The sequence below is a fragment of the Periplaneta americana genome, chromosome 1 (genome assembly GCF_040183065.1).
Source record: "Periplaneta americana isolate PAMFEO1 chromosome 1, P.americana_PAMFEO1_priV1, whole genome shotgun sequence".
In the NCBI taxonomy this organism is placed as follows: Eukaryota; Metazoa; Arthropoda; class Insecta; order Blattodea; family Blattidae; genus Periplaneta; species Periplaneta americana.
This window is the reverse complement of record NC_091117.1, coordinates 112,040,705-112,065,347: the sequence shown is the minus strand read 5'-3', so window position 1 is coordinate 112,065,347 and position 24,643 is coordinate 112,040,705. Positions and strand designations below refer to the sequence as shown.

Genomic DNA, 24,643 nt, shown 5'->3' with positions numbered 1-24,643 from the left:
TGGTTCTCAGTCAATAAATTAGTATTAAATTGTAACGAAACTAACATAATTCAATTTAAATCCTGTCCAAATTCAACGTCGCAAATTTCTAGCGCAATAATTAATAATAGAACCCTATTAGAAACAACAACAACAACCAAATTTCTTGGCTTAAAAATCGATAATGTGTTAAATTGGAAAAATCATATTAAATAAATTACCCACAAACTACACTCGGCTTGTTTTGCTATTAGATCTATGCAAAAGATAGTAAATATCAATACTTTAAAAACAATATACTTTGCATACTTCCACTCGGTAATGAGTTTTGGAATAATATTCTGGGGAAACTCCACAGATAGTAACAATATGTTTCTATTACAAAAAAGAGTAATTAGAATAATAGTAGGTGCCAAATCTAGGGAATCGTGTAGGACTATTTAAAAAAAACTACAAATAATGCCCATGGCTTGTCAGTATATCTTTTCATTAATAATCTTCCTCGTATGTTATCGTGAAAACTTTGTAACTAATGCAAGAGTTCACAGCATAAATACACGTCAAAAATGGCTTTCATACTCCACCGGCAAGTCTATCGTGCTATCAAGAAGGAGTGCGTTATATGGCAGTAAAAATTTTTAATAGCCTCCCTATCGATATAAATTCACAGAGTTTATGCACCACATCCACGCAAGACTGTAGCTATTAATTGTATGTAAATTAATGATGATATAAAATCCTAATGCACTATCTAAAACAAGGTGTCTCTCTTTGGGACATAATAATAGTAATAACAACAATAACTATGTTTGTATTATAGATTTTACTATTGTTCAGTATTTGATGACAGGTATGTTGTTTGTAAATATAAGTAATTTTGTTTGTATTTTTTTTTACTGTCGCAAACCAAGTATATAATAGGTGTTTTATTTGTAAGCCAATTCTGTGCAGTATCTCATTACTATTGCTTAAAATTATGTATAAATTCACAAATTAATGTAATAATCTTGCAATTTCTTCGATTATAATTTCTACTTTATTTCATTTTGTTTTAACTGAAAGTAATTATTGCATAACGTATTTAGTATTGTTTACTGTCTCTTAATTAGTGTATTTATATTGTAACTATGACTCAGACCTACTATTAATTCTTTAAAATTGTGTATTATCACTACATAATGTATTTCACATGTAACAAACTACAACCCTAATATACCAAAGGTAAAATAGGGTTTCAATATTTGGATAACAATAATAATAATAATAATAAGAAGAAGAAGAATAATAATAATAAGAATAATAATAATAACAATAATAATAATAATAATCGATATAAAAATGAAACTCAAAACATAAAATTATTTAGGGCCAAATTAAAGAAGTACCTAATTTCTCACGCCTTCTATTCTGTAGGTGAATTCATGACATTCAATAACAGTTCATGAAATTGATACTAAAACTAATGTGTTGTACTAGTAGACTATATTGTAAATCTCGTCTGTATATATTTCATCTAGACTGTGACTATAAATTAAGATTTTATAATAGTGTGACAGCCACATCGAGACTAGAACACGCGTCCCGCAAGAGTCGCACGGGAGTCGACACGGGCTCCACGGAGCACTGGGGGCGGCGCGCGGCGTGGAGAGGAGAGGAGAAACGGCGGCATGCTGGGACGCGGGAGAGAGGGGGAAGTAAGCAGCTGGTGACTGAGGGGAGAAATCCAGAGAGGTCTGGATAGGCATCATCTTCTACGCATCTGTCGATTTCTCGCAAAATCGTACTCTTCAGAAACTATGATTTAGTTATAAATACAACACGCGAGTGAACTTGAGCAGTTGTTGTTGTAATCGTTGGACAGCAAGCCAGCCAGTCTTGTGTAGCAGTCAAGCCAACTTCGAGACCGGAGTTCGACTTGAGTGTGTCCGCAGCTGAGTGAGCGTCCGAAGTCCTGAGTTTGAGTGCAGTGGACAGCAGTTGGGGGACCTAAGTTCGAAGTTCAGTGGACTGTCTCCGAAGGTCTGGGGTTCGAGATACTGTGAACTCGAGTGACGGAGGTAGAAGAACTAGCCAAGGCAAACGAACTGTGAACTGAGAAGTGACAGTTCTGTTTTGTAAATAGTGCTTTATGAACATTAGTTAAGATCAACAGTTCATTGTTGGTGTCAATAATCCAAGTAAATTGTCATTGTCGTCTGTGGAGTGCAATAACGAATACTGTGTGGAGTGGAAATCCCATTGTTGACGGAAGAGTTTAAACTAAATTATTGGAAGTGACTATTGTTGAAACAATAAAATTACATTATTGATTTGTATAAAAAGTTACAATAGTATTAAGTTTTTTGACTTGTTGCATATTCTAGCTGTAAGCAAGTATGAATACTATGGAATATTAATAAATACAATACAATACAATACAATACAACCTCATCTACATCCGTAATAAGTGCACAGCGACTTTCCAAACGCATTGTAGGAACTTTCTCTTTATTGCAACAGAATGGTAGGAGAGAAGAGTTTTTACGTGAAATATGATAAATTTGTCCGAAATTGATTATAATAAATAATTATAGGAATCCACGACTTTTTCCATCACCATCGAATTATCAAAGAAATGGGCCATATGGTCGGTTACTACTCAGTGATCCATAAGCCTTTCCGGAAGCGTCCTTAATTTCTTCTGCCTTATGATCTCTATTTAGGAATTAATTGTGGAACTCTCAGCTTGTTTTTGTACGTACATGTTTTGCTTTATTAACTTTTATCAAAAATGGTCAACGTCTACATTACATTTTTGTGATCCTGTCATGTGCAATTAGCTATTTTCCTTAAAAATTTCATTTCTGCTGCTGTGAAGCCAATAGCTAGGATAGTCCAGTGGCCAGAAATTGGCAATCCCGTCACTTTAGAACCCATCGTAAGGCCAATCACCTAGCATGGAGAATTTTTTAATACTTGTAAGTCGGAAAGCACTTCCGTTAACGACATTTCTTTCCCTTAAAATTCAGTCTCCATGAGTCAGTTTTAAAACTGTGAACGAAAAAAAAATGGCCAGAGTGAGAATCAATCGACACTTAAGAATAATAATTGTTATACTATTTTATACATCGTGCAACGTGTTATTTCATATTCTTGAATCGTATTTAGCTTTAAGCAAACAGTTTAAAATATCGTTCTAAATAATTAAAATATTAAATGAATATTCTTTATGTAAAAACACCCATATCATGGCTATTATATACCGTGTGCCCAAAGTCCGTTACCATTATATATATATATATATATATATATATATATATATATATATATATTTTTTTTTTTTTCAGAATGTTCTACAACTCGCACAATTTAATCAAATGAAAACAACAAGACCAATAGAAAAAGTTTGTAAAGTGTTTTAAATTATGGTTACATAACAATATCAACAATTTCCATAGCTTCATTAGCCTTCTGCGAAGGGTAACAAGATTTTGAACAAGGATTTGGTATATTACACAATCCTTGACGTACCCAAAGTAAAAAATTCAAGAGGGTGACATCAGAAGAGCGCGGAGTCCAGATGATTGGTCCAACGCGGCCTATCCATCTCCCTAGGAAATACATGTATATATTGAGAATATCCCCAAACATCATTAGACCACTGTGGGACACTCCGTCTTGTTGCAAAATTATTTCCGGCTGCAATACCTCTACCTGGTTGAGTAGGTAGACCTACTGGTCGAGCATGTTACAATAAATTATCCCTGCAATGCTGTCCTAAATAAAGAAAAATGAAGATAATAGTATAAAGTAATCTACACATGTTCCAGTAATCCCCCGTATCAACGGGAGATACTTTCCAAAACCTACTGTGGATATGTGAAACCGCAGACAATAGCGAATCCCCTATAGGTAAATAAGTTTCTTTTCGTTAACATACATACCTGTAATAAAGTTTATTGAACAAATATAAATAAGACATTATGAGAAGCAAGTAATACTATAATAATAATAATAATAATAATAATAATAATAATAATAATAATAATAATAATAATAATAATAATAATAATAATAATAATATAATTAATAATAAATGCATTGCCCATTATTACACTTGTAGCCTAAATATTAGTGCACATCGTCTCTCTCGTTTGAAAGTAACTTTTAATGAATCAGATTTGGCGATTCTTTCCAAGTGTCCAACTTCTGCATTTTACAGTTAAAAACATTACTAGGCCTACTTTGTTATTGCAGTACGTGTCTGGATAATGAAAAGTAAATAGTGGAAGTATTTCCACTAAGCACAGTGCTGGTGATTGATTTTATTACGGTCACTTAATACAGAGTGTAATTAAATTCTATATTCTCTATAAAACTCTTCAGAATAAGATGGCAGGCGCTAATACGTAACAAAATGAAGCCGAGGTTAACCGCTAATAACTGAAACCACGGATACAGATTCCGCGGATAAGAAGGGATTATTGTGTTTTAGAAATATTTGTCTCACGGTTAATCTTTGCTGAATTGCTACAGTATTGGTTTCCGCCCCATAAAAAATAGATGAAGCAAAACTGTTTAATCACTCAACATCAACATTAAGCCATTTAACTTTTTTTCGGAATATGTATGATAAGAACTTTCTTGTGTTAAATTTTAACGTACCTTGTTAACATGTTTCGACCTATTTTCGGTCATCTTCGCGATCTTAGCGATGTTAACAAGGTACGTTAAAATTTCACACAAGAAAGTTCTTATCATACATATTCCGAAGTGATACAGTGTTAAAAGTTGTGTAATCAAGATATATAACTTTTTTCATTACACTCGTACTTTTAACTCACTACTTTCCAGTTTAATATCTGGCTTTTGCTGTATAATTTAAATTGCACTATTATATTATGACAGTACCTACTAACATGATCATTGCAATCATTAGCATCACAAGTTTGGTCATTTTAATATGTTCCGACACCATTCATTACTAATAAGTTCGTTTATATCAGTAATTTCTTCGAGGAATAAAAATAACTTATATATAAGGAAAGATTGGAGAATGCTGGATTTTCAATGAAAGACCTGTACGTGGACAGTACACTTTTGTATGTATGTATGTATGTATGTATGTATGTATGTATGTATGTATGTATGTATGTATGTATGTATGTATGAATGCATGCACAGCTCGATTCAGTGTTAATGGCCCCAATCCTAAATGGCCCCTATCATTGGTTGTTTGGCTAGTGAGTGAGCTGTGTGTTGCATCATAAGAAAGAAATTTAATCACGAATGTGCGTAGGAGGAGAAGAGGGAAGAGGAAGAATGAAAATAATATCTATGCTCGAAGCTGAGAGACTCTTATGTCAAGAAAATATGTCATCATGACATTGTTTAGTCAACAGACGTAGTGGTTAGTAACGGGACGTGTGGAAGAATATTGTGTTTTTAAGACGAAGTGTACCGCGACATGATAAGAAATATGTGTGCCTCGTTTTATGGTGACAACGCTGTTTAGTTCTTTTAGCACTCTGATTGTTATCTTATTTATGTATTTGTTATATTAAGAATTTTAGATAAGGGCGCAAATAGCCATAGTAGCTGACGCGCCCTTCTTAAACCCTACTCCTTTAAGAAGAAATGTTAAGTGTTATGACTATGCTGCCTGACCTGTGTAACCCAGCCCGCCAGTAGTGATAAGTAACTCGCTCTTAGATTATCTACGTACTTTTGCAGGGGCCAAAATCCCTGAATCAAGCTGTATGTATGTATGTATGTATGTATGTATGTATGTATGTATGTATGTATGTATGTATGTATGTTAGTCGACCTGGTTGGCGAGTTGGTATAGCGCTGGCCTTCTATGCCCAAGGTTGCGGGTTCTATCCCGGACCAGGTCGATGGCATTTAAGTGTGCTTAAATGCGACAGGCTCATGTCAGTAGATTTACTGGCATGTAAAGGAATTCCTGCGGGACAAAATTCCGGCACATCCGGCGACGCTGATATAACCTCTGCAGTTGTGAGCGTCGTTAAATAAACATAACATGTATGTATGTATGTATGTATGTATGTATGTATGTATGTATGTATGTATGTATGTATGTATGTATGTATGTATGTATGTATGTAATATAACTTCCTCGCAGAGAGGTTATCAACCAGCCTCCTGTAATTGCAACCTCATTCAGGATTAAGATTAGGCAGTGGAATGCGGATATATGTTGGCCATAGTTACACGAAATACAGATTTAACATAACTTCCAATATTAACGCATTTTGAACTAAATGTAGTTTACAATGTGAAAGGCTTTGTGAATTCATAACAATGATTGTGAACTTGTCAAACAAAATTAATATTACAAAAGACAGCATTTAAATATACCATGTCCCTCTTAGAGGGATCGAGAAATAAATGCTCACCACTTAAAATCAGACAAATATATCGTTGCGATTTACATCTGACAAGATACAGAAACTGTCCACATTTATGCAACGAAGTTTAAAAACGACGGCATCCCTAATTTTCGTTTGTTTATGCGCAACTTTCGTTTGTTTTTGCTAGGGCACTAAAACAAGCTTGGCGCCATTTTGCAGGAGAACACGCTATGGTAAACATGTGAACATCACAACAGGAAGTTCAATGCGTCCTATGGTTAGCAGAAGAACCCATCATTTGATAAATTCTTCTTCTTCGTAGAAGTTACAGTCACAGGAAATGTGTTTCTGGACATGTTGCAGAAGTTTAGGCGCACAAAGCGAGTTGCATTGATCACTGTCCGAAACTCTGAGAGTTTTTACATCTAGTTATGTAAAAAGATATTTCAATAAACCATTATTTAGACTTGAAATTATCACTTATTTCTCGATCCCTCTAAGCAGGACACGGTGTATATGTAGTTGTGAAATAATGCTGTTACATTATTTACTGAATAACAACAAAAAATAAAATATTGTACAAAACCGAATGAAATTATTGATTAATTAATTAGGAATAGCTACTATTCTTTTATTTTAATGACACTATTAATGTTTTTATTTTTTATCATCATACTCCACTATAAATATACGAAAGTAACAATGTACTCGTATCTATCTGTGGTTCTATTGAAACCAATTATTAACTCTAGAGTCAACTTCTAATTTAATTAAACATACCTATTAACCCGATAGAATCATGTCATGTTTTAATTTTGTTTAATTCTGCGACTTAATCCAATAATTTTTATGTAGAGTACTATACACTTGTACGTTCGTTAAAAAAGGCACAGTTACTCAACTAATGATAAAACATTAGACAAGAATTTATAATGTTAAATATAAGACAATAATTTAAATACTGTAAGTGAAATAATTTACGTTACGTCATATTCAGACATACTCAAACCTGAATATGCTATTTTTGTACACTGACGTTCAAAGGTATCTGACCTACAATTTTATGATCGTGTAAGCGAACTTTCTACCCACGGGATAAGTCAGAACCAAAGATATAAGAAATTGATAAATCTTCAAATAGTTCCTCTATTTCTCAATAGGTGATTCTATTATTGAAACGGGTGAAAAAGTATTTGAGAGAATGTCTATGTAGATTAAGTATAAATTATTCTCATAATTGGCATTATCAGCGGTTTCCCGCTAAATCTAATGTTTTTACACAATCATTAGAGGGGGATGAACTTTTGAATTTTATAATGCGGTTATATTTTATGTACTATTGGCGACACTGACTGTTATCTTCGACATCTCTTCATAGACGTAGACACTTACACGAACAAGTTATCGAAAACTATCGATTAGTGAGGTCAGATATCTTTGAACGTCAGTCTACATAGAATAAGGCCCGTAACACACTACAGCGAATAAATACTAGTATGTAATGCGTTTGTCGAGCTATGGAAAATGCTCTCCTTTAGCACGGAGTAACGCTCAAAATAAGCCATAACTGATATTGGTCGGCTAGTGATTTTTTGAAAACACCATCTGTATTTCCCGCTCCCACAGGTAACCTAACATAATAATTGTAGCCTATAACATTTATATTACGTGAATTAATTTGAAGAATTAATAGAAAGTCAGATGTTCAAATTTATGTAACTTTATTTCTGTCAGCGCATATCACATCCAAATACCTATAATATCTTTGATGAACTCATTTCCGTATGACGTAATAAAATTCGTGTTTTAATTATCTACACAGAGATGGCTCCACTGTGTAGCAACATATTTCTCGCAGTGGTGTGAAGGGATATGGATTGCTAGCTGTCTCCACACATATTACATAGTTCATAGTTCTCGTTGTAGTCTGTTACGGGCCTAAAAGTGTTTGTATGTCTGAAGCTTTTAACTTCCAGACTGTTCAACACATTGCAACTTTCAACTTTTCTCCACCACTATGCCATGTGCAATAACATTTCGATTGCGGTTATAATTCATTTTTGTTATGTAATTATACTTAAATATTCCATTTTCAATCGTCTGAGAATATTTTATATATTATTTATGTTTCGACTAGAAAAATCAGTCACTATAGGACAGATTTGTGAAAATTTCGATTTGTGACTTTTTAAATACCGGTAATGAATATTTATTACAAAAAAATACAGTAAATAAACGCCATCTCAATATACATAACTGAATGAAGAGTAAAAGCGCACTGAAATAAATAAACACTCTGACTTAAAAACATCGTTCAATATAGTTTCCAAGAACTGCTATCACGTGGACGTCCGGATGGGTCGTTTATTGTAAATGCCATTTACTTCGTCACTGTCATCCAAAGTGCTGAGATCAGGTGGGTCAACAAATCCTGAATCGTCATATCTGGGCGTTCGAGTACCTCCAGGACTTGGACCCAACATCATGGGAGTTCTAGTACCACCAACTGGAGGGCTATTTCGTAGGAGAAGTGGATCATCATAACGTCGTGACACCAGAGTGAAGTCTCGATGAGCATGCACCAATTTCTGTAGTCTAGATATCAACTCATAATCTGGCAGACCTCCATCCACTCCTAGAAGTTTGCCCACTGATGTACGGAAACTCAGTAACTGAAAAAAAATTAAAGTGTGCGTTACTAATCGTGTTACCATAGCTAACTTAATACATAAAATTAAGGCCATATTAATTAGTATTAGGTCTACTATTAAAAGCCCTACCTCATTATATTCTGGCTTAGTTTCCTCATTAGTGATACCTCATTTGCGTCCCTTATGAGGTTCCTACCTGTCTTTGGAGAGTTGAATAAACAAACGCGAAAGAAAATAAACATGTGCGTTACTAATTCTGTGACTATACCTAACATAATGCATGCAGGTTGATGCAAAATTAATTAGGATCACTATTGAAAACGAAAGAAAATAAAAATTTGTGTTACTAAGTCTGTGACCACAGCTAACTTAACGCATAAAATTTAAGGCAAAATGAACTGGTTTTACTATTAGAAGCGAGAGAAAAGAGAAATGTATTTTGTGACTACAGCTAACTTAATACATACAGTTTGATGCAAAATTAATTGGTATCACTATTAAAAGCGAAAGAAAATAATAATTTGCTTTACTAGATCTGTTACTATAGTTAATTTAATGTATTTAGTATTACTATCAAAAGCGAAAGAAAATGCAAGTACATACGTGTTACTAATTTTGTGATTATATAGGTATCTAAATTAATGCATAAAGTTTGAGGGAAAAAATTAATTGTTATTGCTATAAAACGCGAAATAAAATAAAAATGTACATTACTGTTACTGTGACTATAGCTAATTTAATGCATAAAGTATGAGGCAAAATTATTTGTCATTGCTATTAAATGCGAAATAAAATAAAAATGTGCGTTTTTAATTCTGTGACTATTGCTAACTTAATGCAAAAATTTTAAGGCAAAATTAATTAATACCTATTACTGTTAAAAGCGGAAGAAAATAAAAATGCGCGTAACGAATTCTGTGACTGTTACTAACATAATACATAAAGTTTGGGATAAAATTAATTTTCAGTTGTTTGTGAGTGAAAATTTGAAGGAAGTTGATCTGGTAGATCATTGAGGCCAGATTCCACATTTACTGTGATCATGCTACTGCTATGTTGTAATAAATTGCTTTGCTCGGTTATAGATGACAGCGCTATACAATAATACAGGAGACCTTATAATGTTATGTACAAAAATACCAGTTCAATGCGAATGAAATGTCCAGGAAGCCAGGTTCAAATCCCGCTCTAACCTGAATTTATAACATGTGTTGGGCTAGCCCGGGTTCAAGGCAACACAGCGGTTTTTTTTTTTTTTTTTTTTGGATGCACCCGTTTCCTTGCGACATCCCAAGAATATTCCATCATTACTCATTACAATATTGTAATACAGACCCACCGCCTATGGTGGGCTCTGAATGGTCTCTTACGAATCAAGTCGTCTATGCTTCCTGGCACTAGCGACATAATTATATGAGTCCCCTCATATATAGTCTGGGCGATTAACGACAAGTTAAGAGTCCTGCTATTGGACAAAAGAAAATTATAATATTCGGCGAGTACAGATGACCCAACACGGCCGAAGCACAATCCTAATATTTTTCTTTTCTTATAAACACAGATGGAATAGAGTTTAGTGTATTCGGACCTAGAATCAAAAAATATGTAATAGGTACCGATAACTTGAATACTCGTAGATAATCAAACGTTGTTTACAATGGAATACCATTACAAATATCTAAATGACTATTTCGCTTATATGACGTGATTCCATTTTCGACCAATGAATTGTAATGAAATTTTGAATTCCAACCAATCATAGTCACACTTTGCGATAATTGTTGCAGCTAGATTTATCGCTATCAATTTATCGCATGGTTTTTCGTTTGTTTAGTCGTTGTCGCCAACTGTTTCCCCGTAAATAGATGATGATGAATACATTAAGATGCAACTACACGGTTAAACTTTTCTTTCAACTTTAAAGCAATGAATGTAAGATTGATATTTAATATTAATTAATATATTTACGCAGTCAAGACGACGTTCAAAACGGCGCACCATGCAGATACAAAATCTTCATGCATCTTAATCGAACGAACCTTTTATACTTGATTCTTTCAATACTCTTCCCAGATTGCATGGATACGCGTTTGGAATATTGAACTGTATAGATGCAGCTTTAGTTCCGTTACACACTACAGCGAGAATGCGTTTGTCGAGCTATAAAAATGCTTTCGTGTAGTACTGATTGTAAGTAACGATCGAAATAAGGCACAGCTGAGATTGGTCCTGCTCCCACAGGTACGAGTAACTTAACCTATAATAATGTAGCCTATAAAATTTGTAGTTTGTGAATGAAATTAAACAATAATTAATAGAAAGTCAGCTGTTCAAATTTATATAATAATAATAATAATAATAATAATAATAATAATAATAATAATAATAATAATAATAATAATAACAATAATAATAATAATGATGGTTTATTTTCACTGGGACAGTTAAGGCCGTTCGGCCTTCTCTTCCACTCAACCAGTAACATCATAGCATAATATCACAGTATAGAGAACATAGAGTAAAGACACCTAAGCCATTTCGTGGGAACAAATTCTGAGTGCGCATGTCACGAAACCGGGTGTATTACCTGGTACCTCCACCAGATGGATCTCCATCTACGACAGGGCTGGCATAATATAATGTTAACTGAAAACATTAATTACTCATCTTTTAATAATTTTAAAGACATGAGGCAAAGTAATGGCAATATAACCATAATAATAATTACTTCCGTATGCAATCATCATGAAAATATTCACTAATTGACGCTAACGTTCAAGTCACTGTTTGAGGCTTATGTTGGTAAAATTGATCCAAGTACAACATAATACATCATGGCGTCCGTTGCGGTGTAGTACGAACATAAACGTCAACAATGGATATAAGTATTTTGACTTCCTAGCGACATAATATTAATGATAGATAATATACATACAAGATTATTCGTATTACTGACCAATAAAATAAATAAATAAATAAATAAATAAATAAATAAATAAATAAATAAATAAATAAATAAATAAATAAATATTTGACTAATATTTTGATAGTGGTTTGATACTAGCGACATAGTTGGATTCATTGAGAACTAGACCTTACTGAGCTTGAATTTAGTACCAACATCATCAAAGGTGTCGACAAGAGTTGTCCCTACTGATTCTTCTTATACTGTGATAATATTATCAAACCCAAAGACCTTGCATAATAAGGTCTTTGATCAAACTGCCTTCCGCATGGCGTAATAAAATTCGTGTTTTAATTAGGCCTATCTATACACAGATGGCTTCACTGTGTAGCAACATGTCTCGCTGTGAATACATAAGCATTGGTGGGTATATAGCTGTCCCCACTGTTACTGTTAAATTAAATTATGATTTCAGCAGATAATGAAAATGTATTTATGTTATAATAATAAGATAAAAGTGCAGTACATGTAATTAACATTGTTAAACCTATATTTCGCTTTTCGCAATTGGCATTACTGAATAATAACATCGAATTTCTTTATTGCAGTAATCGATATTCATCTACGAGTATTTCAACTTCACAATGTCTGAATAGGTTAAGTATTCGTTAATATATAATTCTTAACATTTTGTGATCGAATTTTAGGACTATATTATTTACATTTTTATTTTATTCACGAAATAGTCCTAATAAATGTCACTCGAGGTCTGAGATTTCCCAGATAAATCTCAGACATCTCATGACATTACTATAGATAAACCTTCAGCTGAAAGCAACTCTTGTGGAGTTTACAAAGACCACTACCTGCACCAATAAAGAAAGCACATAATGTGTATATCATTTGCATATGCATGGTTCACTTCAACAATAACATTATGTTCATTTATTCAGTTCTTGGATATCTAACATTGAGGCTTTAAAACATAAACACGTCAGAACAATATACTACCGTATAATATGCTACTGTGTAATGATTACATGGTTATCATGCAGGCAATCATGCAACTGGGAACTTTTAATGTTAAAACTTTAAAGATCCTCACAAAAGTTTAAGCTACTTTAAAATGTGTATTCAATATAAGTATATACAGAATGAATCGCAAGTAATGTATTAATTCTTTGAGATATTTCAAACTAAGAAGCTTAGTTCAATTTCGCTCGATCTTACTTAGTTTTCAAGAAAAAAATTATTTTATATGAAACATTTCATGGCGTATTTTAGGAAAGCTACTGAATTTGTTCCCAATGTTCCCAGCCAATTTAAGAGAGCAATGTATAATGATAATAAATGATAAGAATTTTAGTTTTGTTCTTTAAAAGTGCTGAAATTTGATCTCAGCAAATGTATCTTTTCGTTCTGAACAGGAATTTTAATATGTTGCATTTGTTAGGATCGACGCTCTGCACATCTAAAGGACAAAACTAAAATTCTTTCAATCCTACAGTCACCGGAGCGGCGGCGACGACGAGTGCCCACCTTCTGCAGCAGACCGGGGCACTTGAGGAGGGACTGCGACCGATCTGGCCACAGGGAAGAGAGAGAAGTGGCCGACGTCGAGGGGAGCCAACAGAAGTCACCTGAGTGACAGAGACGAGGGGGTGCCCACCTGCTGGTCCTGCAGCAGACCGGGACACTTGAGGAGGGACTGCGACCGATCTAGCCACAGGCAAGAGAGAGAAGTGGCCGACGTCGAGGAGAGCCAACAGAAGTCACCTGAGTGAAGAGAGGAGGGGTGCCCACTGCTGGTCCTGCGGTGAACCTAGGCTCTTATGGAGGGACTGCCACCGATCTGGCTACAGGCAAGAGAGAGAGGGGCCGATGCGAGGAGGGGCACGTCGGTGCCGTCATCACTGTCCCCTCGGTTAATTCTGAAGCCAGTCATCAGAACATGTGACGATGGGCTGATTGCTAAGGACGGATAAAAGGTCGTCCATGCAGAGTACTGGTGGACACCGGGGCGATGCTCACTATCGCCAGGCCAGACTTTGTGCGTGGCCTACCTGGGAGGACGCCGCTGCGCCGATACGAGCTACGTACTGCTTCAGGCGAAAGGTCTTCCTGGATCTGACCTTGGGGAAGAGGAGATTGGAGATGTGGGTATTCGTCGCCAACATCACTGAAGACGTCGTCCTGAGACTCGACGCCATGCGGTTACTCGATGCGACGGTGGACGTCCGGCGCCGTATACTCCGTCTTGGTCAGGATGAAGTGTTCCTGACGGACGCCGAAGGCCAACCCATGGCCAGCGGGCTCTCCTTAGAGGGCCAAATGGAAGAGCAGATGGTGCCCACGCAGTACGAGTAATCGCCGCCCAGCCAAGCCCAGTATGGGATCACACCACCATAAGGAGGGATCAGCTGGAGGACCTAAACTTTGGACCGTTTAGCGGCCTACCAAGGGACTGTCCGAGACGAACAGCCCTAAGGGGGGAGCAATGTGGCGCCATGTTGGAAGTCCTGGTCGCGTCGGGGAAGTTGCGCTCGCATCTAGTGCGAGAGAAGTTGCGGCGTGCCGCGGGGCAGAAGGAACAAGGGGGAATATCTGGAAATTTAGCAAAGCCACGCGAGCCGATTGTTGTAGAAACTTCGGGACGCAGTACATTCCAGAACGTGTGCTTTAATGAATGAAAAGGGGCGAAAGAGCCGCGAGTCAGTCAGTTTGTAAATCAGCAGCGAGCGAGCAAGCAAGCCAGCCTTGGAGATTGGGGTTCGACGTATCGTGAAGCTAGAAGAACTAGCCAAGGCGAACGAACTGAGAACTGACAGTTTTGCTTTGTAAATAGTGCTTTGTGAACATTAGTTGAGATTAGGAATACATTGTTGTTCTCGTCAATAATTCACGTGTGTTGTCAATGTTGTTCTGTGGAGTGCGATAACGACTACTGTTTTGCAGTGTTGAGTGGAATACACATTGTTGACTGGTATGTGGTTGTTATTGAAATAAAAGTCTCATCATTGTTGGATCAAAAGTTACAATATAAAACTTTTATCTTGATAAGGTAGCAAAAATGAGCGAACTTCTATGAAACTTCTCTGTTTGAAAAAAAAAAAAAAAAAAAAAAAAAAAAAAAAAAAAAAAAAAAAACCTCCTCAAATTAATGACATTACTTACGGTTCACTCTGTCTTTGGTTTTTAAAGTTGCAAGACTTCAAAACCCAAATCCCCAGTAGCTACTGCAGGTGCTTACCTAAATTACTGAAAATATAATTTTAATTAGATATCTCATAACAATTTATGAAATATCTGAAACGGGTCTTACAGAATTCTCCCTCCGTTGGCAGTCAGCCAAAGTCTGTTTAACACTGCTCAGTTCATCACGAAGCATCTGCATTGAGTTGTCATTGAGAGAGCGCTCTTGCTCTGCTGTCTGACTTGTTGTTCTCACCTGCAATAATCAATGCAGCTTACTTACTTGAAAACCTGAACCTCAGAATCCCTTCAATTTCTTTATCATTAAATTTTGTATGCCTATAATCAATGATGACCCAAGTTCATGTCTTTGTGCTAACAATTTAATCCAAATTTGTCTTCATAAATGAGATAATTAGGCTACTACGCTTTCATTGAGTATTCAAATCGATTTGAATCTGCCTTAAAAACGGGAATTCAAAATGATCTGAGTTTCAAAGTTGATACACCTACAAAACGTTGGATTGGGTCGTATTCAATACGGATTGAATTGCATGAAACACGTATCGTATTTAAAACATCCTTAATAGGCTAAGCGCGTGAACGATCTCATCTGGTTTACCAAGAGCGAACGCAATTTTGCACGTTGAAAAGTTGTGTTATAATACATAATATTTTGTATTTTACTAATAGCCATTATTACAATTTTATTCTTCGTTAACAAACAGAATATTGAGTTTTCATGCACCTCATTAAGAACATTCAGCACTATTTAAAGCTAAATCCTACAGGATGATCAACATGCTAATATGTTGATGACATGCTAACCAACATAATACTTTCGAAACTTCAGCTTCCGTATTCAAATCGTTTTGAATATGTATTGAAATTTGCATGAAAACACAGTATCGCGGGAATCGTATTCGGTACGGTAAACGTATTCAAATCGATTGAATACTCCATTAAAACATAGTAGAAATTAACCAGTCTGTCAGAACCAGTTATTAAAACGTTCAGAAATCGCAATACCGTTTGTTTAATTTATTCCGTTAAAAATTGTATATGATATAAGGAGAAATTCACTTTATAATTTTTTATAATTAATGTCATAGCCATGATGACAAGTTTTCCGGGCTGAGATGCCCTACTAGACGTTATTCCTACAAGGCGTTTCGTGTGCTACTGCGGCAGACATCATCAGTGAGTATACTTGGGCGAAGTGTTCTCCTTGGTGTACCGGTACCTGATGTCTGCCGCAGTAGCAGACGAAACATCTGGTAGGAACAACACCAATATACCATGGCATCTCAGCTCGGAAAACCTTCATCACATAGACACCGGCCGTGAAAGCCTACATAGCCTATTTTTAGGATGCGTAGCTTGGCAACGTAGTGTGGCTTAGTGGATAGAGCATCAGCACGTAGAGCTGGAAACCTAGGTTCAAGGGTTGAAATCCCGGTGCCGAAGAGAATTTTTCTCCATTCCACTCATCTTTTATCATATGATGAAGCAGGATATGTGCACGGAAATATCATATATACTTCGGTACATCATAATAATAAACGTAGAGCAAGTTCACAAAATGAAGCACATATTCTTCCATCTTATTGTACTTGTCCTAATCTCCATTTACTTTATTAGATTTAACAATAAAATAAAAAAAATAGTGTTGTTAACGTTTAAGTTAATTTAGTGAACTGAATGTGAAACATTTATTAAAGAAATGCTGAAACGTAAATGTTAAATTAGATATGAATATACAACAGAGTGGCATTTCGTTAGAAACGGCGTTATAATAATGAAGCTGAGAGTATCTTTACTTTTTCTAAGTATAGCGCATGGTGAACGTGAATATTGTACAACAGATCACATTAATTCTAGAAATGATCTTTCTAAAATTTTAGCTCCCACCTGTCGCAAACAGTTCGATTCAGTCTTCATAAAACATAATGCAGATAAAGTAGTGAATGTACATGCATACGGTCAATCATAATCATTTTATGTTTTTTTTTTTCGGCAGATTGTACTATACACTTTTACTACTTCATACTAATTTTGACCAACAAAATGACACGAAAGAACGTGTTTCAACCAATCGTGGCTGTTTATCCTTACAATTTTATTACTTCCTTAGCATTTGTTTGTTTTTATCACTTCTCTAGCATTTATTTGTTTTTATCACTTCCCTAGCAGTTATGAATTTTTTGCCAACATTTCGAACTGCAAATTCTTTACGGTACTAAAAACATACTTTGCAATCGTAATTTGTTTTCCGCATAGACAGTCAACGGAAAATGGCGACTCCGTTCGAACATTTGATGAAGTTAACATTAGTGAAATAGAATTTTATTAATTAATACCTATTTTATTGTATTAGAGTACTTTATTCCATCTAATCTTCATAATATACTTTCTTCTGTTTTTATCACCTCTCTGACATATGTTTCTTTGTGTACCAACATTTCAAACTGCAAATTCTTTACGGGACCGGTAGTATCACAGACTAGTACATACAGTCACGAAGCTTGAGGTGATGAGAGTACTAAAAACAAAAGACTGTGCCGGTACTATTTCGCATTGTCTGTGATGGAGACCATAGTAGCGATCCTAGTGGTTAGCAACTATCTATGGATGCATATTCCCTACGTATTGAGCTTCGTGACTGTATATACTAGACTGTGTTGTTACTATAAAACATGCTTTGCGGTCGTCATTTGTTTAGCGCTTAGATAGTTAACTGAATATGGCGGCTCCGTTCAAACGGTAGCTAACATTAGTGAAATATAATTTTAATAAGTCAATTAATATTTTATTGTATTAGAGTACTTTATTTCTTTTAATCTTCATATATACTGTACTTTCTTCTAATCGTAATACAGTCAATTAAATCCCATTCGAGTTTTGATTTACTCTAGATAAATCAAAATCTCAAGTGAGATTGATAAACTCACAGATATATTATTCCCATGGGCTTGCACCATAATTACTGTTTTACCTACAGCTGTTATAACGCCACGCGGTGTAAAAGTAGGAATTAAAAAAAAAAAAACAAAAACAAAATGATCAGAGTTTTATCGACTAGCCACAGATGTGAGTAAATACACATTTCAATTCTTGTGCAATATTTTGTTATAAAATGTTGCAATTAAGTGTAAACTGTTGAAGGTAGCTTCTTTACCAAATGAAACTTCAGTCTGAGTTTCTTAATTATAATTACACGCTATTGAAGAATATTCTCTAAATAAAAGATGTTACACAGCATCTTGTGGGAACAATGCAAACACAAATTTTGGAGTTTAGAAGTGCATGGGAAAATAATGTTTTCACAAAACTTGAAAATGGTCTATAAGAAAATATGGGAGATGTGGCTTTTATGGCCTATCTGTTGCACATGACTAAACCTAAGAGACTTCTGCCAATTCTCGGCACTACATTCTGGCAAGCAGAACATCAGTTCTTACTAGGGTTGCCAATTTTGTTTCTTTTTTTTTTGTTTTTTTTTTTTTAAGAAAATACGGGAGACTACGGAATTGACAAAATTTCACATAGAAAATGGACAAATTATTCGGTTCACTTACTAAAAACAACTTTATTCTACACTTCGGCAGCTGAGCTTAAATTAAGAATATTTTGAGACAGATTTTGTCTCGCGTAATAGTTGAATTAGACTGCAGTTTGCAACTGTGATTTAATTAGATATGCCCTGCTCCTGTTTCGAAAATCTGTACAATTATTGTTCATGAGATAAACCATCCTCTTTGTATGAGATTTACTACTTGACAAGATTAGAACAAAATTCATCAGTTTTTTCAAATGTATAACATTAAGGTAACCACCGTCGTAGCTCACTTGCCTGCCGATCCCGTGTTGCGCTCGGGCGCGGGTTCGATTCCCGCTTAGACTGATTACCTGGTTGCGTTTTTCCGATGTTTTCCCCAACTGTAAGGCAAATGTTGGGTAATCTATGGCGAACCCTCGGTCTCATTTCGCCAAATACCATCTCGCTATCACCAATCTCATCGACGCTAAATAACCTCGTAGTTGAGACAGCGTCGTTAAATAAGCAAGTAAAATAAAAACATTAACATGGTTTGATTTTGAGGGCATAAGCACTAAAACCAATTTCTGACAAGCATTATCTTCTAAAAAGGTTGTACATTTCAATGTCTGTCTTGAACAACAAAATTTATCATATAAATTATCATAATTCACGATAAAATCAAATGTTTAGAATAAAAAAATTATGTAGTGCAAAAAATAAGAGAGAAAAATGCTCTAAAAGAAGCATAATACGACAACCGGAAGTCTGTTAAAATTACGGGCAAATACGGAAAATTCCGGGAAATACAGGAGGGTTGGCAACCCTAGTTCTTACAGATAACATTCTTGTTCTTCCACTGAATTTAAGTGATACATGCAACTCACCTGATCCTTGAGTAGAGCTACTTTCCGATTATACCGAGTCCTAAGCATTTCCGACTCAACAAGCCTCTTTTGAAGTTCTTCTACTTTTCGTCCACGTTCCAGAGCTGTTATCTGTAATTTTTTTATGAAATGATCGTTCACAAATGAATAAAATAACCATTCAATTTTTCTTCATCTCCATTAAATATAGATTCTACTTTAAAGAAAATATTCTTATATTATATCATTACTAGCATTTTCTGTAAAACGCATGTAGCCCCTAGGCCTACAAAAAAATTATATTACCCAAAAATATTGTTCAAATAGAATTCAGAAATTATACAACCATATTCTTGACCAAATCAGAAAGTAATTACACAAGTTTCTGGATAAAATCCTACGGAACACTGACACAAAGTTCATAACAAGACTCAGTTCAAAGGGGCAATTATCACACCCAGCTATTCTCCACCATTAAAGCATTTTGCATCTTGAAGCAACCTAATGGAAATCGTGATTGTTTACTAATTTCCTATCATACAATGATCAAGCTAGTGATGTATATCGTTCACGTTAGCCACTGGAAGTCTGGAAACAAACTAATAAATGAAATTAATGTAGGCCCATATTTGTCATATACTGAATGTTTCAATCTAACTTCGGCCTTAGGTGGGATTTCTCAGTACTGCTTCCTAGTAGGCTACAACACACAGGTTTGGAGTGTTCCCAGTCAATTTGAGTCATTCAGCCATTGTAACAAGACGTGTGTGTATTCGGAGTGCAGTATTTCTTCAAAAAATTGTGTAATATGTCTGAGTTTAAATTTTATCTAGAATATCGTGTGTTCAAGTCCAGACTTTTTATGTAGCCTATGTAGGCTACAAGTCGTTCGTCAAGTTCAAGGACTATTTGCAGGAAGATTTCCTTGTGTGAAGGTTCCAGCTCGTGAAACAATTTCTAAATTAGTGCATAAATTTCGGGAAACTGAAAGTATTACAGGTAAGAAGCGCATCGGAGGAAAAAGGGTTTTGATGGAAGGAACATTGGATAACTTTGGCTACCACTTGAAATATCCCTAACATTCCATTAAATTGCTTGCTCAACAAGCTGGAATTTATTATTTTTCCAGTCTCCTTCAGGGCGTTGGTCAGTCTCCTTCAGGCCGTTGGAGAGGAAGGACGCATTTTTACGCAGCGGAGATAAGGTTAGAACAATGAGCTGTGAGTTGGAGTTGTACCGGGCAAGGATAGGCGGCTGGGCGGCCAGGTCAAGGATGCAGCGGAGCGTGAAAGGGACAGCTTTGGCAGGTCTGGCTGAGTGTCTCTTCTTTCACATAGTGATCGCGATACTACTAATTATTGGTGGTATCGAACTGAATCCAGGACCTGCTAGCGACAACGGGGTGACCAGTGTCAAGTGTGGCAGCTGCAGAAAGAATTTACGAGTAGGCGTGCTGTGCAACCAGTGCGAGAAGTGGTTGCATCTGACTTGTCAGAAGATCAAGCGGGAACAGATAGTAGAGGAAACGTGGCTGTGCAAGGACTGCGGGAACGAGGCAGGCAATAGGGAGCTCATCGGTCTTCGGAACGAGGTGAAGAAGCTACGCGAGAAGCTAGAGACGGCGGAGCAACGGATCAAGTATCTGGAGGAAGAAAATAAGTTGTTGCGACGGGAAAAGGAAAATGGCGAAGAGAGGGAGGAGAAGAAGAAGCATGGTGCGGCAAGTGTTATCATCGGAGACTCCATCATTCGACACGTAGGATGTCTACAACCGGAGCTGGCAACAGAGTGTTACCCTGGGATTAGAGTGAAAGAGATGAAAAGAGTGATCGAGAATGAGGAACGAGGGGACCCGAAAAACATCATCCTTCACGTAGGAACAAACGATTTGCGAAGAGGTGTTGATTATATCAAGGCAGATGTATATGACTTGGTGATGGAAACGAAGAAGAAATATCCGGCAGCTGGGATCGTCATCAGTGGGATCGTCAGACGGAGGGACGTGAACTGGAGAAAAGTGGGTAGTGTGAATAAAGCTTTCAAGTGTGTAGCGGAGTGTCTTGGTGCGCGTTTCGTGGATCCAAATTCCTGGATAGACGACAGATGCTTCGGAAGAGACGGAATCCACCTAAATCGGAGGGGGGCTGCAGACATGGGCTCCCTCTTCGCGCGGTGTAGTCACTACAACATAGAGCGGCGGGATCGTGGACCCATCAGCGGGCAGCGGGACCGAAGGACCATCAGCGGTTGGCGGGGGTGAGAGTCTACCAGCGGTCGGAGGGGTCGAGGGACTAATAGCGGGCGGTGCGGTCGAAGACCTATCAGCAGGCGGCGGAGATCAGCAGTGACGACCAGGTGCCACGGGGATTCCGAATGTTCAAGTAAGGACAGGCCTATTAAGACTACTGCAGTTAAATTGCCGAAGTATTAGAAATAAACTTATTCCGTTTTGGAACTTGGTCGATGTTTATAATCCAGATGTAATAATTGGGACGGAATCATGGCTTAGGGAAAACATAAATGACTCGGAAATTTTTAGATCGGATTATAGAGTCTTCAGAAAAGATAGAAGTGAAAAGAGAGGGGGAGTTTTCGCTTGTACTAAGATAGAAATAAGTAGCAATCTTCTGTGGATACATGAGGAAGTTGAAATATTGAATGTTCAGATAAGAAATGGGCGGGAAACCTTATATGTAATAGCATGTTACAGACCACTCAGTGAATTAAACAATTTAACTTTACACAAACTAAATGAAAATCTTAATACAGTATCAGAAGACCGAAACGTAGTAATTGCTGGGGATCTAAAGCTCCCGAAAATTAACTGGAACGGGATTTCAGGTACGAATTCAGATGCACACACTCTTGTTAATGAATTGATCTGGCGTAAAGATTTCACGCAGGTAGTAAATGGTCCGACGCGTGACAATGCCCTCTTAGATGTTTACCTAGTAAGACCTATCTCTCTCTTTGAAAGTCTTCATAAAATAAGTGATCACAATAGCGTCTTATTAGAAATCTTCTGGGAAAACACAGTAAATCCGAGGTCAAGTCCACTGTCTGTCTGGAACTTCAACAAAACCGATGTCCATGAATTACAAACGTTCTTACGGCAAAAGCATGATGACTTTCTAAGGACTGAAGGGAATATGGAAAATGTATGGCATAAATTTAAGAGCATAATTTTCGAGGCATTAGTAAAATGTGTACCTTCTAAAATAATTAAGAAAAATCCGGACCCTGAATATTACACTAATTATATTCGCTACTTAAAGAAAAAGACAAGGCGCGCATTTAGCAAACGTAAACGAAGCCATGAGCATTGGGAAAAATATGTCGAATTAATTAAGAAACTTGAGTGTGAAAAAAGGATAGCTCAGGAAAATTTTCTAAAAACTATTTTAAAAGAAGATGAAAGTAACAATTGGAGACAGTTTTATAATTATGTACGCAGGAGAAAAGGAAAAAAATGAAGAAGTAGTGCTTTTACGAAATCAAAACGGAGAAAGTATAACTGATGACAAAGAAAAGGCCGACTTATTAAATTCCTATTTTATTTCGGTTTTCAATAATAATAATAATAATAATAATAATAATAATAATAATAATAATAATAATAATAATAATAATAATCCCGCTGATAGGAGTGGTTGTGTCACAGACCGTGAATGTGAACCAAATTCGACATTCAAAATAACTTTGAAGGTGTTAGAGAGAGACTAACGAAATTAAAAAGTCGGAAGTCTAGAGGACCAGATACTATTGCTACAGAGATTCTTAAATTATGTTCCGAGGCCATAATTCCACACTCAATGCGTATATTTCATGTTTCCATAAACAATGCAGCTATTCCATGTGACTGGAAATCAGCTATAGTGGTACCCATACGTAAAGGTGGAAATAAATTAGATGTCGGAAACTGTAGACCGATTAGCCTTATATCTGTCGTATGTAAAGTCATGGAGCATTTGATATCGGATTATATTCGTCTTGTTCTAAATGCGAAAGACTGGTTTTACAACCGCCAGCATGGTTTTAGGGAAGGCTTCTCATGTGATAGTCAAATTACGTCGCCGGTTCAGGATCTAGCTGAAGAGATAGAGGCGAAAGAATCGATGCAGTTGTGATTGGTTTTTCGAAAGCATTTGGTTTGGTGCCACATGTCATATTAATAGATAAGTTAAGTAGGCTAGGAATAGATAAAAGGGTGGTGCTATGGATCCAAGAATTCTTAAAAGGTAGAACCCAGAGAGTTAGAGTAGGTCATGAAATATCGGAAATTGGAAATATAAAATCAAGTGTGCCACAGGGCAGCGTTCTGGGTCCATTACTCTTTATAATATACGTAAATGACCTATGCCAGAATATTACATCAAATGTGAGGCTATTTGCAGATGACTACATTATCTATAGAAAGATTAGAAATAATTCAGATGTAGATGCTATTCAAACAGACTTGAATAAAATTTATAACTGGGCGTTAATGCATAGGATGAAAGTAAATGATTCTAAAAGTAAATCTATAATATTTTGTATAACCCGAGAGGAAACTAGTCTTAATTACGAATTCAGTGGTGTTGTAATTCCGCAAGAACAATGTTGTAAATACCTAGGAGTGTATTTAAACTCCAAACGTTCTTGGGGAGAGCATGTTGATAATGTTACGGGTAAAGCATGGAGGGCACTTCACTTTATTATGAGAATCTTGAGAAAGGCTAGCCCCAAATCGAGGGAAATAGCATATCTAACTTTAGTGCGACCGTTAATGGAATACGGAACTACATGTTGGGATCCCTATAGAATATATCAGATAAACTCCTTAGAAACAATCCAGTATAGGGCAGCTAAATTTGTTAAAGGTAAAAGAGAAGATGGGAACGATACGATAAAGAACTTAAATGGGAAACTTTGGAAAACAGACGTAGGAAAACTAGAATAACATCATTGTATAGAGCACATCTAGGTCAGAAAGCATGGGTAGACATAACGGCTCGGTTAGAAAAGCCAACGTACTATGGTAGGAACGATCATGATTTTAAAATCAAATGTAGGAAGCAGAAAACGGATGTAGGTAAATTCTCATTTTTAAATAAATCTATAAATGATTGGAATGACATACCTGCAGCGGTCTTTGAGGGCTGTCTTCCTTAAGGAGATTC

The 24,643-nt window shown here is 36.2% G+C and overlaps 1 protein-coding gene across 1 annotated transcript; it reads right to left on the bottom strand.

Annotated features, from left to right (window-relative positions):
- Positions 1–6,296: 6,296 nt before the first annotated feature.
- Positions 6,297–20,228, bottom strand: LOC138707479 (coiled-coil domain-containing protein 170-like). Its single transcript, XM_069837391.1, has 4 exons — positions 20,196–20,228; positions 19,506–19,616; positions 15,211–15,336; positions 6,297–9,004 (listed from the first exon to the last, which is right to left on the bottom strand). Exons 1-4 carry the CDS (start codon positions 20,226–20,228, stop codon positions 8,672–8,674), a joined length of 603 nt encoding a protein of 200 aa, XP_069693492.1. The 3' UTR covers positions 6,297–8,671.
- Positions 20,229–24,643: the final 4,415 nt, after the last annotated feature.

Excerpts from the sequence above, each read along its gene's own strand:
- LOC138707479 (XM_069837391.1), bottom strand. The coding sequence starts at position 20,228 with ATGACTCAAATTGACTGGGAACACTCCAAACCT. Across the intron at positions 19,617-20,195 it reads ACTGGGAACACTCCAAACCT|ATAACAGCTCTGGAACGTGG; the intron begins GTGTGTTGTAGC and ends AAAAAATTACAG. Across the intron at positions 15,337-19,505 it reads TAGCTCTACTCAAGGATCAG|GTGAGAACAACAAGTCAGAC; the intron begins GTGAGTTGCATG and ends TGATTATTGCAG.